General features: G+C 39.2%; 1 protein-coding gene across 5 annotated transcripts in view; it reads right to left on the bottom strand.

Annotated features, from left to right (window-relative positions):
- Nucleotides 1–6204: 6204 nt before the first annotated feature.
- Nucleotides 6205–13267, bottom strand: part of grin2aa (glutamate receptor, ionotropic, N-methyl D-aspartate 2A, a) — a 338560-nt gene continuing 331497 nt past the window's right edge. For 2 of the 5 annotated variants that reach the window (XM_068056407.1, XM_068056402.1), the window contains exon 13: nt 10621–12676. In XM_068056407.1, the coding sequence (XP_067912508.1) occupies nt 10874–12676 (1803 nt within the window). In that variant the 3' untranslated portion in view covers nt 10621–10873. Of the gene's footprint in view, nt 12677–13267 lie in introns of all 5 variants that reach the window. The other 3 variants (XM_068056404.1, XM_068056405.1, XM_068056406.1) reach the window with 3 other exon arrangements.

The following is a 13267-nucleotide window of genomic DNA, read 5'->3' as shown; positions in this document are numbered from 1 at the left end:
ACATAGATGTCTTTGCTATTACTTAGCTGTCTTAAATGAAAGAAATACCAACATTCCTCAGAGACTGGATGAGCATCTCCAAACAGATGGCAGAAAGTTGCACCATCTACTCTGGCACTGTTACAGCTTTGGGAGCTTTTTCACCTGCCTATCTAGTTGATAAGGAATTGCTCCCATGAGCAATTATTTTGTTTGGAAATGAATAAAAATGAATCACTGCAGGTATAACTTCAGAAAACTCCTGAATAAATATAATTATTGTTCGTTGCAAACAGCAAAAACTTTGACATTAGAATCTGACTTTTTTTTTAAAATAACATACAACTACAAGACATTGCTGGCATGGTTGATAAAATTAGAGCCCCTCAACCAGAAAATGGGACTAAGCTAGTCATTTGAGTTTGCTGTCACTTGGGATTTCCTTCATCAGTCTCCGCCAAGTCATCAGATGGAGTGTTCTGCTCTGATGAGATGGGCTGAGATGGGCTGAGATAGGGGAGGGGAAGAGAAGAAATGGAACTGTTGGCTAGCCACATTGCAAAACCCAGTTAAAGCTTGGAGCAGACCTAACAGTCATGCTGGAAAATTTTAAGATGCTGATTGTTAGAGATAGCATAACAAATCTTGGCTCCTGTCGGGAGGCTCCTGTGTAGCCAAAAACATGGATAAAAGGGACTGTTAGCGCCAATAGACTGCTAACATCAAAAGTGTGATATCGTGTCCAGTTGAATGTTCTAAATAGAAGAAAGATTCCATCGACATTAATGTCTATAAATACATACAATGCCCCACATTAGAATTTCCTTATATCTATCACTTTGTGAAAGTGCAGGCCAGACACTCCAGCTTTGGGATTCATTCAAATGACCTGAATTTATAAAATGGGTCTTTTCACTTTTTGTATTCCAGTCTGTGTCTGTCTAATACCGTCCTGGTGAATTAAGGGTTAGAATATAACACCAACATTTCCCCAAAATGCTTCCTTTGGAGATCACACTTACAGGGCAAGTTATATAGAAAGGATAAATAAAAGCAAAATATTGCAGATGCTGGAAATCTGAACTAAAAACAAAAAAGTGCTGGAAATACTCAGCAAGTCTGAGTATTTGTGGAGAGAGAAGCAGAGTTAATGTTTCAGGTCAATGACCTTTCATCAGAACTGGCAAAGGTTAGAAATGTAATAGGTTTTAAGCAAATAAAGTGGGGCTGGGGAAAGAGATAACAAAAGGGAAGGTGTTGATAGGACAGAGGGTCACAGAGAATAATTGACAAGAAGGTCATGGAGCAAAGGCAAAGGGAGTGTTAATGGTGCGCTGAAAGACAAAGCACTAGTGCAGAGAGGGTGTTAAGTGACAGAAAAATGAACAGCCCTGGCCAAAAGCACAAACATGAAAAAAACAGTGGGCAAGCACATGGTAAAAAAAGGAATGATGAAACAAACTAAAATAAAAAGAAAAAAGAAAAAATATTACTAAAGATAAAAAAGGGGGGCCCGTCATGCTCTGAAATTATTGAACTCAATATTCAGTCCGGTAGGCTGTAGCATTCCTAATCAGTAAATGAGATGTTGTTCCTCAAGCTTGCGTTGATGCTCATTGGAATGCTGCAGCAAGCCCAGGATCGATATGTGGGCATAAGAGCATGGAGGTGTGTTGAAATGGCAAGCAACCGGAAGCTCAGGATCACGTTTTCAGACTGAGTGGAGGTGTTCGGCAAAGTGATCACCCCATCTGCATTTGGTCTCCCCAGTGTAGAGGAGACTGCATCGTGAGCAGTGAATACAGTATACTAAATTGAAAGAAGTACAAGTAAATCGCTGCTACACCTGAAAGGAGTGTTTGGGGCCTTGGATAGTGAGGAGAGAGGAGGTAAATGTGCAGATATTACACTTCGTGCGATTGCAGGGGAAGGTGCCGTGGGAAGGGGACGAGGTGTTGGGGGTAATGGAGGAGTGGACCAGGGTGTCGACGAGGAAACAATCCCTTCGGAATGCTGACAGGGGAGGGGACGATGCATTTGGTAGTGGCATCACGCCGGACGTGGCGGAAATGACAGAGGATGATCCTGTGGAGGCTGGTGGGGTGGAAAGTGAGGACAAGGGGAGCCCTGTCGCAGTTCTGGGAGGGAGGGGAAGGGGTGAGGGTAGAAGTGAGGGTAGAGGTGCAGGAAATGGGCAGGACATGGTTGAGGGCCCTGTCAACCACAGTGGGGGGGAATCCTCGGTGAGGAAAAATTCTCTGTCTACTAATATTCATTATAGGCCCACCAACTCCCACAGCTACCATGACTACACTTCTTCACTCCCTGCCTCCTGTAAGGACTCCATTCCATTCTCCCAGTTTCTCCGTCTCTGATGCATTTGCTCTGATGATGCAACCTTCCACAACAGCGCTTCTGATATGGCTTCCTTTTTCCTCAACCAAGGATTCCCCCCCACTGTGGTTGACAGGGCCCTCAACTGTGTCCGGCCCATTTCCCGCACCTCATCACTCACTTCACTCCATTCCCTTCACTCCCAGAACCGCGACAGGGTTCCCCTTGTCCTCACTTTCCACCCCACTAGCCTCCACATCCAAAGGATCATCCTCCGCCATTTCTGCCACATCCAACGTGATGCCACTACCAAACGCATCTTCCCCTCCCCTCCCCGTCAGCATTCTGAAGGGATCGTTCCCTCCACGACACCCTGGTCCGCTCCTCCATTACCCCCAACACCTCGTCCCCTTCCCACGGCACCTTCCCATGCAATCACAGGAGGTGTAATACCTGCCCATTTACCTCCTCTCTCCTCACTATCCAAGGACCCAAACACTCCTTTCAGATGAAGCAGCGATTTACGTGTACTTCTTTCAATTTAGTATCTGTATTCACTGTTCACAATGCGGTCTCCTCTACATTGGGGAGACCAAATGCAGATTGGGTGACCACTTTGCAGAACACCTCCGCTCAGTCTGAAAGCATGACCCCGAGCTTCTGGTTGCTTGCCATTTCAACACCCCTGTCCCAGCCCCCGCCCCGCTCCGCTCCGCTCTCATGTCCATATATCTATCCTGGGCTTGCTGCAGTGTTCTAGCGAACATCAACGCAAGCTCGAGGAACAGCATCTCATTTACTAATTAGGCACGCTACAGCCTACTGGACTGAACACTGAGTTCAATAATTTCAGAGTATGACGGTCCCCTATTTTTTATTTTTAGTAAATTTTTTTCTTTTTTCTTTTTATTTTAGTTTAGTTTGTTTCATCATTCATGTTTTTACCATGTGCCTGCCCACTGTTTTTTTCATGTTTGTGCTTTTCACCAGGGCTGTTCATTTTTCTGTCAATTAACACCCTCTCTGCCCTAACGCTTTATCTTTCAGCACACCATTAACACACCCTTTGCCTTTGCTCCTTGATCCTTCTTGTCAGTTATTCTCTGTGATCCTCTGTCCTATCAACACCTTCCCTTTTGTTATCTCTTGCCCCAATCCCACTTTATTTGCTTAAAACCTATTACATTTCTAACCTTTGCCAGTTCTGATGAAAGGTCACTGACCTGAAATGTTAACTCTGCTTCTCTCTCTACAGATGCTGCCAGACCTGCTGAGTATTTCCAGCATTTTTTTGTTTTTATATAGAAAGGATATTTTGTTAATCTCCCTTCATTACTACAAGGAGTGCAAGCAATGTATAAGAAAGTAGCTTTATCTGAATGGTCAGTTTCCTCAGAGACAATAGGAGTGTTCACATCTATCAGGTATCAAATCTATATAGTGTTACAAACATGTTACTTGTATATAAATGTGTCCATCACACTTCATTATGTCATGCACAGTCGAATACTAATTCAGTGTCAAGCTCCCCTGAACTCTTTCTTGCAATACAAACCTGAGCCCTAAATCTTAAGGTTTAAATTCCCCAGCACCTCGAGCACTGCTAATCACAAAGATTCTTCCTTTTCCCACCTATGCTACAAAACCCCATGGCTCCCATCACAGTCCTGCATAATTCCAGAACCACCCATCTTGCTCCTCATACCAGGATCCTCTTGTGCTGCAATACCTCTGGGCTCCCCCAGCAATGTTACCAAATCCTATTCATCATATTCAAGATGTCAACTATTGTTAATGATGCAAAGCCAACTTGGTGCTTTTGATCTGGAGCCTTTGACCTGCACTCTGAAAGTGATGAGTACATTCCAATCTGCAAAGTTTCCTGATCAAACAACAATTAAACTTTGAATGACTCCAGCATGTTGCCACTTTACAATCAGTTGTCTTAAAGGGACAGGCCACTTAAATACAACTCTAGCTTAACAGTAGAATAATGAACTGTAGGCCTGTTGTTGTAAAGTAGCACATCTTCCAATTTACCATGAACAATGCAAGAGAGATCCATTATGCATTTTGTATCTAGTGAACATTCACCACACTTTGGACTTCATAGTCCAGCTCTTGCACTTCAGTATCATGCTTTGTTACAAACAATCTAATTAAGAGAAAGAAAGTAGATCATTAAATTCGAGTTTATTTTGCATTGATGCCACAAATTTGTAAACAGATACAATAACTTGTATTTGATTATTTTGACTACAGGTGACCCAGCCAGCCTTTATTTGAAAACTCCAGCTCTTCCCAGCCACAGGAAAATAAACTTATTCACTGGGCTCTGCTATGGCTGCAGCACTAGCTCATGGAGTGCGCATGGTTCATGTTCTGCCCAGTGCAAATGGGTCAACATGTCAGATGACCTCTACTTACTTATTGAAAGGGCTTGGCTCGGATGGGTGCTCTGCTTGCCTGCCCAGCAGTTGGCCCTGAGGAAAACAGCATTGCCAACACAAGTGGGAATGGGGCAGTAAGTCCTACCCTACCATCTTATCCTACCATTTCCGCCCAGAGGTCAGCCTAAAAATCTCAATCTACAACTGTACTTCAGACCAAACTATCCATGAGCAACGCAGATGACCAAAATTCTACTAATTTTGATTTAAATTGCATGACAAAACTGCTTCTAGCTTGAATTGTGAAGTCATACTTTTGAGTCCCAATTGATTCCATGGGAAACCCATAGCAAAATATGATGGCATGCTCTTTTAGCATGTTAACTGCTAATAAGTTCAATGGATGCAGGGAAACAAGAAGTCAAAAGCATCTTGATGTACATTTGGTACTAAATTCTTCAACCCTATGGTGTAGCACATTAGGGGAGTGGTGCACTGCAGTGAAGTAACACAAAGATTATTTCCACCCATTCTGTTCTCAGAGAAATGTAATAAGTGGAGGCCATATGCTTGTAATCAGGAAGGCAAGGAAAATAGGCAGTGGAATCACATCAGGCACACTTTCTAATAGCTACTTATAAGTGTTTGCTGATCTTTGGCATCTGCCCACCCTTTGAGCCATCAAGGAAATGTTTATATGATTCAGCCAATGAGATGGGATGTAATAAAAATGAAATTGTTTCAGGATAGTCAAGTGTTCAATGATTTGTCCAAAGTACAACGCACCGCACTTTGGAATGGGAAGATTTAATCTTCCTGGAAATAACACATTACAGAAGCTACAATGTACCAGAATTAGTTCCAGTGAATGGTGACTGTACATTGCTGTCACTTGTATTTGTAATTGGAATGAGTATCAATTAAAGGGGAATACAGATCCTTGAACATGAACATCTGTCACAAGCTGCATTTCACTGTCTGCATTAGTATTCTCTCTATCTCACTGCCTAGTCTTTTCCCAATTCTCAACAGCAGCAACAGAAGAGCATCATGTTTAAATAGCTAAATTGGGTTCTTACTTTGCAGTGATTATCATCTTTGTTCTCCTTAAGATCAAAAACGATTATTGAAAAATTAGGATCTGTTAACTCATTAGTCAATCAACTGTTGACAGTAGTATAGCGACACCAGTGTAAATTATTTCCATGTTTTAACACTAGATTGATAAACACTTGGGACACAAGCATAGTTGGTAACCAGTCAGACTACATACTACGTCTTATAGCCTGACACATGGGATTATGTGGAAATCTAAGTGAACATTCGATGTAAGAGTGAAATGTGTCTAGCCCATTGGGTTCCTAACATTGGAAATTCAGTAGACCAGCTAATATTAGGGCTACTAAGCTGTTAAGATTTACTTCCTTGAGTAAAGTATGTAAGACTCCAATGTAGAGACGAATAAGGGAGACCATGAATGCAGAGAGATTCATGTAAAAAAACCACAGTATTAAAGAAAGTTAAGTGACTGTAGTTTTAATTTTGATATAAAGTGGCAGAAATAGTCCTCCTTAGAAAAGTGATACTTTTACTTATTTACATTTTTACATCATATTTCCTGGCACAATTGACAACTTATTTACATCAAATGCTGTTGCGGAAACACTTTGAACATTCTATATCCATTCCAGTTGTAATTTCTACACATCTACAATGGGAAAAAAAACCACTTATTACAGTTTTGAAGACAACCTTGGCAAATATTACAGTCAGAATTCATATAAAGATCAAAACAAATGTAAATACAGACTTCAATATGCAGATATGTTTGAAATCTATATTGTCACAAAGAAATAATTAGTATTTTCTCATCTAATGAAGGAATAGGCAGGAATCAAATTACTTTAGTACCAATAGTCGAATGAAATGTCATTGTGGATGGTAAGCAAGACGGGATGTGGGTTCCAATGCTTTTAGTTTAGAGTTGCACACAAATGTAAACTGGCTAAGCATAACACATACTTCATGGGTTGAGGGCAACATGCACACATTCAAAGAACATTTCAGACCCAAAAATTTGGTTATTAGCTTTAATTCACTCTTGTCTTGCAAAATATATATCTTAAACTTATCTATGCTTTTCATTTCCGGTTCTTGTTCTGTACCTCATTGAATTTGTTTCTGTAATTCCCTAACTAATGCAGCCTGACATGTGTTACTTACATTACTGTCATTCTCTTCAAACTTATTTCGCTTTAAAAAGTTAACTTACGATCTCTTTATTTCAAGAGAACTGTTCTGGTGGACTATTATCTGCAGAACACAAAACAGTTCATATTTTGTTTTTTAAAACAACAAAAAAAATCATAAAAGGTAATGTTTTGCTCTGTGTTGCGCTACTTCCCAATTTCCTCAATTGAGACAAATACTTTTGTAAACCAGGAACTAATATAATGCCAGCCACAATTGGTATCTGTTGTATCTAAATTAAATGTGCAGTAGCAATGAGGTTTCCACAATATCATGTTACTCCTCTAATCTTAGAAATCATCCTAAGCACAAGGAATCAATTATATAAAATAAATTATAATAAATGCAATTAATATTCTTCTTCTAAATATATAATTCAGTCTATTTTTGTAACTTCTCAATAAAATAAAGGTAAAAGGTCTAGCATTAACAGGCACGGATAGGGATGAGAAACTACTAATTGCTTTGTGCAGTTGAAATGTACAATTCTTACATTAACAACTGCACTAATTACCATAGTCTCAGCTTTGTTTAATCAGTTATGTAAACGATAGTTTATATTTTCACTATTTTTCACATTCACTATTATAATACAGAAGCTCATTACAATTTTACAGCTGAAATATCACTGGTGTCTTTAATTATATAAAAAGTGTTTGGACAATGATAAAATAATCAAGCTTTTGAAAGGTCTTCCCTTATTTTAGCACAGTAATTAATTTACATTCACATTGTGGCTGAAGGCTAAATTGTTTCTTTAGCAATTTGGCAACTGTTCAAAATACTCTTAAGTCATGTAAGTAGTTTGTTCTACGCTAGATATTCTATAACAAAAGAATATTATTAAAAAGCAGAGTATTTATAAAAAAACAAGTTACAAAAGGAAAACAAATGATTTCATTGTCATTAGTTTGCTTAGAGACTGAGAAAAGAAATAGTTGGCTTCAGATGGTTTGTATATTGAAGCGATATTCAATAAGGAAGGAGTATAAACTATTTTAATAGGCTACTCTAGGTGGGACAGTTTACATGGGAATGTCAAGTAATTAGTGATTGTAAAATTAGGCTCTTCCTTAGATAAAAGGTTAAAAGTGAATAATTCCTGAACAATTGTATGTGACCTACTCATGCACAAGACATTATCAAATGCTACTATATATATGCTGTAGATGCTGGTAGCCTGCATGTTAAAAAGATTGCTGTGCTACAGGTTCCAGTATAGGTTCAATTTGCCAGAAAGATCCCCTTTTAGGATGGAGATGGTTGATGAGTTTTAATGGGGCTGAGCATTTTCTTTTTATACAGAAATGTTTTACTGCTTGAAATTATCTTATACTCTGAATGGGAAGTAATAGTGTATTAAGAAACATGGAAGCAGTGTTAGAAATGTAGTCTCTCACCTCCTTTTCATCATTTTGTTAACATGTTACAGATCTGGTGCAAAGGAAGAAGCATTGAGAATGTATTGGAGTTAAGCATGAATCTTTAGCAGGGCTTTAGAATTCCTACCAAATCATTATTGAACAATCTTTCAGTGTAAACATTCATGTAACAATTTTATTTTTTCTCCATTACCTTGTTCTTTACTGTGCTTGAGGGTTTCAATAGATGCATGGAATAGAAGTTTTGGAAATGAAGCATTGTTTCTTTGTCACACTGTAATGTAAGCAATGAGACTCTAGGCATGGCATAGGTCAGCTTCAATGATCAGCTTCCTTACATTGCATGCACAATGTAGCCCTGGTCTCCAACCACTTGCAGGGCAGACTCTGCATTCACTGAGCTATGAGGCTCTCAGAACTGACCATTTAATGGGATGCCACAATTTTTCCACTAAACGGCAGTGAACAAGATTAATAGTATTTGGCACATTCCCACTGGTGTTTCTGATGTCTAAGTCCAGAACATTATTATATTATTTCTCTGATTTGATTTTTTTTCTGTGCTAGCATCAAGGATTCTTAGTGCATTCCTTAGCAGGGTAATTTTATTTTTAAGTTGAGATTTCCATCCTCAGTAATGACATTTCCTGGGTTTGCTGGCAGATTGGAAATTGATTCCCTGATGTCCTGTGATATTTGTATAACGGGCAAGACTGATCTCTTAGGGTCCATGCATTTATCACATTTATAAGGAGTACACTGCACTATATTTGTGATGGGCATTTTAAAGGAGTGGCCCTTTGGCCACAATTGCATATGGACTACAGAGTAAAACATGGTCTTCAGAATTAAATGGGGACCAACTGTATAATAATGTGCTAAAATGTTAATTTACTATATATAGATAACCTCTTCTCTTCGTTATTTGCATGCTGTATCTGAGCAAACTATAGAGGACACAGCAGTGAACTGGGTTTTTTGTGTGATGTCGTTAACATGATATTGTGAAATAAAAATCATAAAAACAGGCACTTTTAAGCCTTAAATGGATTAATTCAAGAGACAAATGATTTGTATAATTTAAGCATTTCACTGGTACTTGAAGTCATAAGTTCCAGCCCTTTCAACATACAGTATGCTAGTAGTTATGGAGGTACTTATTAAAAGCTGTGGGCATGTTTTAATTATCAAGCAGCAAAATTCAGCACTGGTAGAAATCTAGAGTTAACTGAAGATATTTATGTATGCTAGCCTTAATAATTATATTTCTTTTCTATAATGGTGACATTCTAATGTTTCTTGCCAGTTTACAGGCATATCCTCTATCCCTGTTTCCATATTCAAAAAAATCAGTTCAACCTTACATGATAAATATATAATACAATGGGAATATACTGTAAAGAGGTGGACTATCAGACCTTTTCACAATTCATGTGTGGATGTCTATCAAATCTGGGGAGAGTTAAGCAATTCGGTTGAAGTGAATCCCCAAGCTAACAGCTTATATATAACACTTTACAACTACTGGGACTTATTAAAATCTATAGTGTTAGAAGCTCAAAATCCATGAACTTTCATGCCATGCATTTTATTTTCAAATTTCTGTTGCTCCCCAGTGGTTACTCCATTGGTGTCTCCATTGGACTGCTGATCTATAATGTCATCAGGTAAACAGACTTGAGTCAGCAATAAAGGCTGGAACAAACTACCAGATGGGTCAAGAGAGAATGTGGGTCAAAATGTTGCAACTGTAGCACTTTCTACGGAAGGAATAATATGCTAATGTTAATGGTGTGTTAGGAATATTATGTTTAAATCAATATTGTATTCCTCACTGTACCCTAACCTACTGATGTTCTCACAGTTCAGTGCCCCAAGGATTAGTTCAAACAATTGAGGCGTCAGCTGTATACTATGAACCATGCAGTCAGGATTTTGATTATTTTCTAAAAAAAAAACATTATGACTTTGCTAGGGGCCCCATTTTTTTCAGAATCTACAAAGTATGCCATTAGCTGCTTAGCTCAGGGTTTCACTTTGGAAAACAGTTGATTTTAAAAAATATCAGCAGATACAGAACTGGAGTACACATAATAGCATAGTTGCCAACTCCCTACATTTACATAGTAATATTGAGTTTGTCATCTATTTCTTGCTTACTTTACATAACCAGAATTCTCCTAAGATTCTGTGACCTGTCTAGTGTGGTCTATTATAGTTTAATGCACTGAAAAAGGACGACATAAATTCCACTAGGTCATTTTATGTAGTCTTCATTTGCAGCAAAGCTAACCAGTTGGTATGATCATCAACATGTATCTCTTTTCTGTTGCTCCTTTGCCATCAGATAGTAGGAAAGGCCAGTCAGCCCTATCTAACAGAAAATAGGAGAAAGAAGACAACGTTAGCAACGACTATCTGGCAAAGCTGCCCCTTAATGTCTCCTAAGTTCCTACTTCAGAATGTTGGCAACTATGTACATCACTAGCTACAGCAAATGAATGGCATTAATGTAGAATTAGACAAACAAATGATGAGTCAAACATCTGATTCAATACTAGGCATTTTTTTGTACACACGTCTATTGCTGGAAGAATTCAAAACCCTGGGAGCACAGTAAATACTATTCCTGTTTGATACATAAGGCATAATATGTTCTGAAATGTACACTTCATTAGGAACTTGTCCATCTCTGGAGCAGTATGATGTTGCCGACTTAACAGATGATCTAAAGTGATTAGCGTTGCGTGCCTTTGATGCAGCAGATTGTTTATATATGTCAGAAGAACTTCGACCATGGACCAAATGTTGATCTTCACGAAAGGAATGCCAGAATGGATTTTCAGAGACGTGATCTGGATACAATGACTTACTCCGCTTGCTTTCTTCCAGATTGTGGTCAAAAACGGAAACCTTGGTGCTAAAGAGTTTCTCTGGTTTAATATTGAATACATGTGCATAAGGGTCATCCTGAAATCTGTCCTTTTCTTTCAAGCTCACACTTCGGGCAGGCCTTCCAAGATCCACTTCCTTAGGATTTTCAAGGATATTGTCAAATGAATGCTGTCTGCTAATCCTCAGCCTGTTCACTTTTTGCATGTTCGAGGCTTCAGAAGAGGCCCAGTGATGGGCAAAGGATTCTTCAGGGCGCATGGGGCTTACTGGTTCTTGTAACATGTGATCTTCACTAATATCATACAAGTTTGCCGTGTGCACACAAGCATCACATCTGTTGTATGGAGACCTGACTGAATAGTGAGGAGTGTAGTTAGGCAACTTGGAAAGGCAGCTTCTGCAGTGCGCAGTGGGCTGCTTGTACCTATCATTGTATTCTACGGGGCAAATATTTTTCTCCTTCAAGCTGTAGTGCTTATTATATAGGCTGTATTTATTTTCAGCATTGGTAAGGCTGTCCTCATTATGCTGAGGAGTCCTGTTTAGATGCAGAGCTGCTTCCTGTTTCCTGTAATTCTCACTCTGATCATGATACATTGGAGGGTAGTCCAGATCTTCTGGAATTGCTACATTTTCTCGGTAATGATGCTGATCTGAATGATAACTGGACTCCCTGTCAGAATCAATAGTGTAGACTTTGTCTCGATGGAGTTGCTGCCCCTCCTTTGCTCTAAGATAAGAAAGCTCTATTTCACTGCAGTCTCGAGGATACTTGGCCATCATGGATTTCTTTTTGAAGGTTTCTTTATGTTTATGATGCTTCTGATTGTTATCAGGATCCTTGTAGGAAGTAGTGCGGCTTGAACAATCTGACATATCTGAATGGGCAATATCTTCTGGAAGGTACCTCTGATTTTTAACAGATTGCTTGGGTTCTATATTGACACTTTCGACAAGTGATCCCTGATTCTGCCGCAAAGTTTCTACAGATTTTTTCCACAGCTGCCGTGGCCTGGAATTAAGTTTAGGAGTATTTGAGCTAACTGCAACCTCCACAGTGTTGGGATTTGCTTCATTTAGAGTCAATGGGTGCTGCCCTTGGAGTATAAAATTGTTGCGGTTTTCTTTTTGACGGTTGACATTAAATGTCAACATTTCACTGGTGTTATCATTAAACCCCGTCTCCTTGGGTTGATAGGGCCTGTTATCAGAATACAAGAAATTTCCCTTTTGATCAACCACATCAAGCAGTAAAGACCCTCTTTGAATGAAATTGGAAGTTCTTTTAGGGGAGTTTGCTCTTGAAGCGTTAAGATTTGATATATTGGCCATTGTTTTTGCTGTATTAAACAGCCGCAGAATATTTGTTTGAGGGCTGTTTAAATCCAGATTGGGTGATTTCTTCTTTTCCTCATTGGGAACACCATGTATACAGCTCCATATTCCCTGCAAGACAAAAAGGAGGGAAGAATTAGCAGAAGCTGCATTGACAAATGCCATTGTGAGGCTGTTGTAGAATATTTTAACCTACATAATCTAAAAATTTTCAGTGTGTAACCGATGAGGCTAAAGCCATTAATGAAATGACTATTTTCATAGACTTGGAAAATAGATGTCAACATGTCAGCTGTGGCTCAATTGGTATCACTCTTGCCTCTGAGTCATGAGGTTCTGGGTTTAAGTCCCATTCCAGGGCTGACACTCCAGTGCAGTGCTGCCTGCCAGATGTAGCATCCTTCAGATGAAACCTTAACTCACTTTCTCTCTCCGCAGATGCTGCCAGAGCTGCTTAGTAATTTCAGCACTTTCTGTTTTTATTTCAGATTTCCAGCATCTGCAGTATTTTGCTTTTATGTTAAACCAAGGCTCCATCTACCTGCTCGGGTGGATGTGAAAGATCCCATGGCACTACTTTGAAAAAGAGCAAGGGAGTTATCCTTGGTGATCTAGATAATATTTATGCCTCAAACAACATCACAAAAACAGATTATCTGGTCATTATCACATTGCTGTTTGTGGGAGTTTGCGGTGTGTAAA

Source organism: Heterodontus francisci, chromosome 24, assembly GCF_036365525.1.
Source record: "Heterodontus francisci isolate sHetFra1 chromosome 24, sHetFra1.hap1, whole genome shotgun sequence".
NCBI classification, from domain to species: Eukaryota; Metazoa; Chordata; class Chondrichthyes; order Heterodontiformes; family Heterodontidae; genus Heterodontus; species Heterodontus francisci.
Note: the sequence above shows the minus strand (reverse complement) of the source record. Positions and strands in the feature narration are given on the sequence as shown.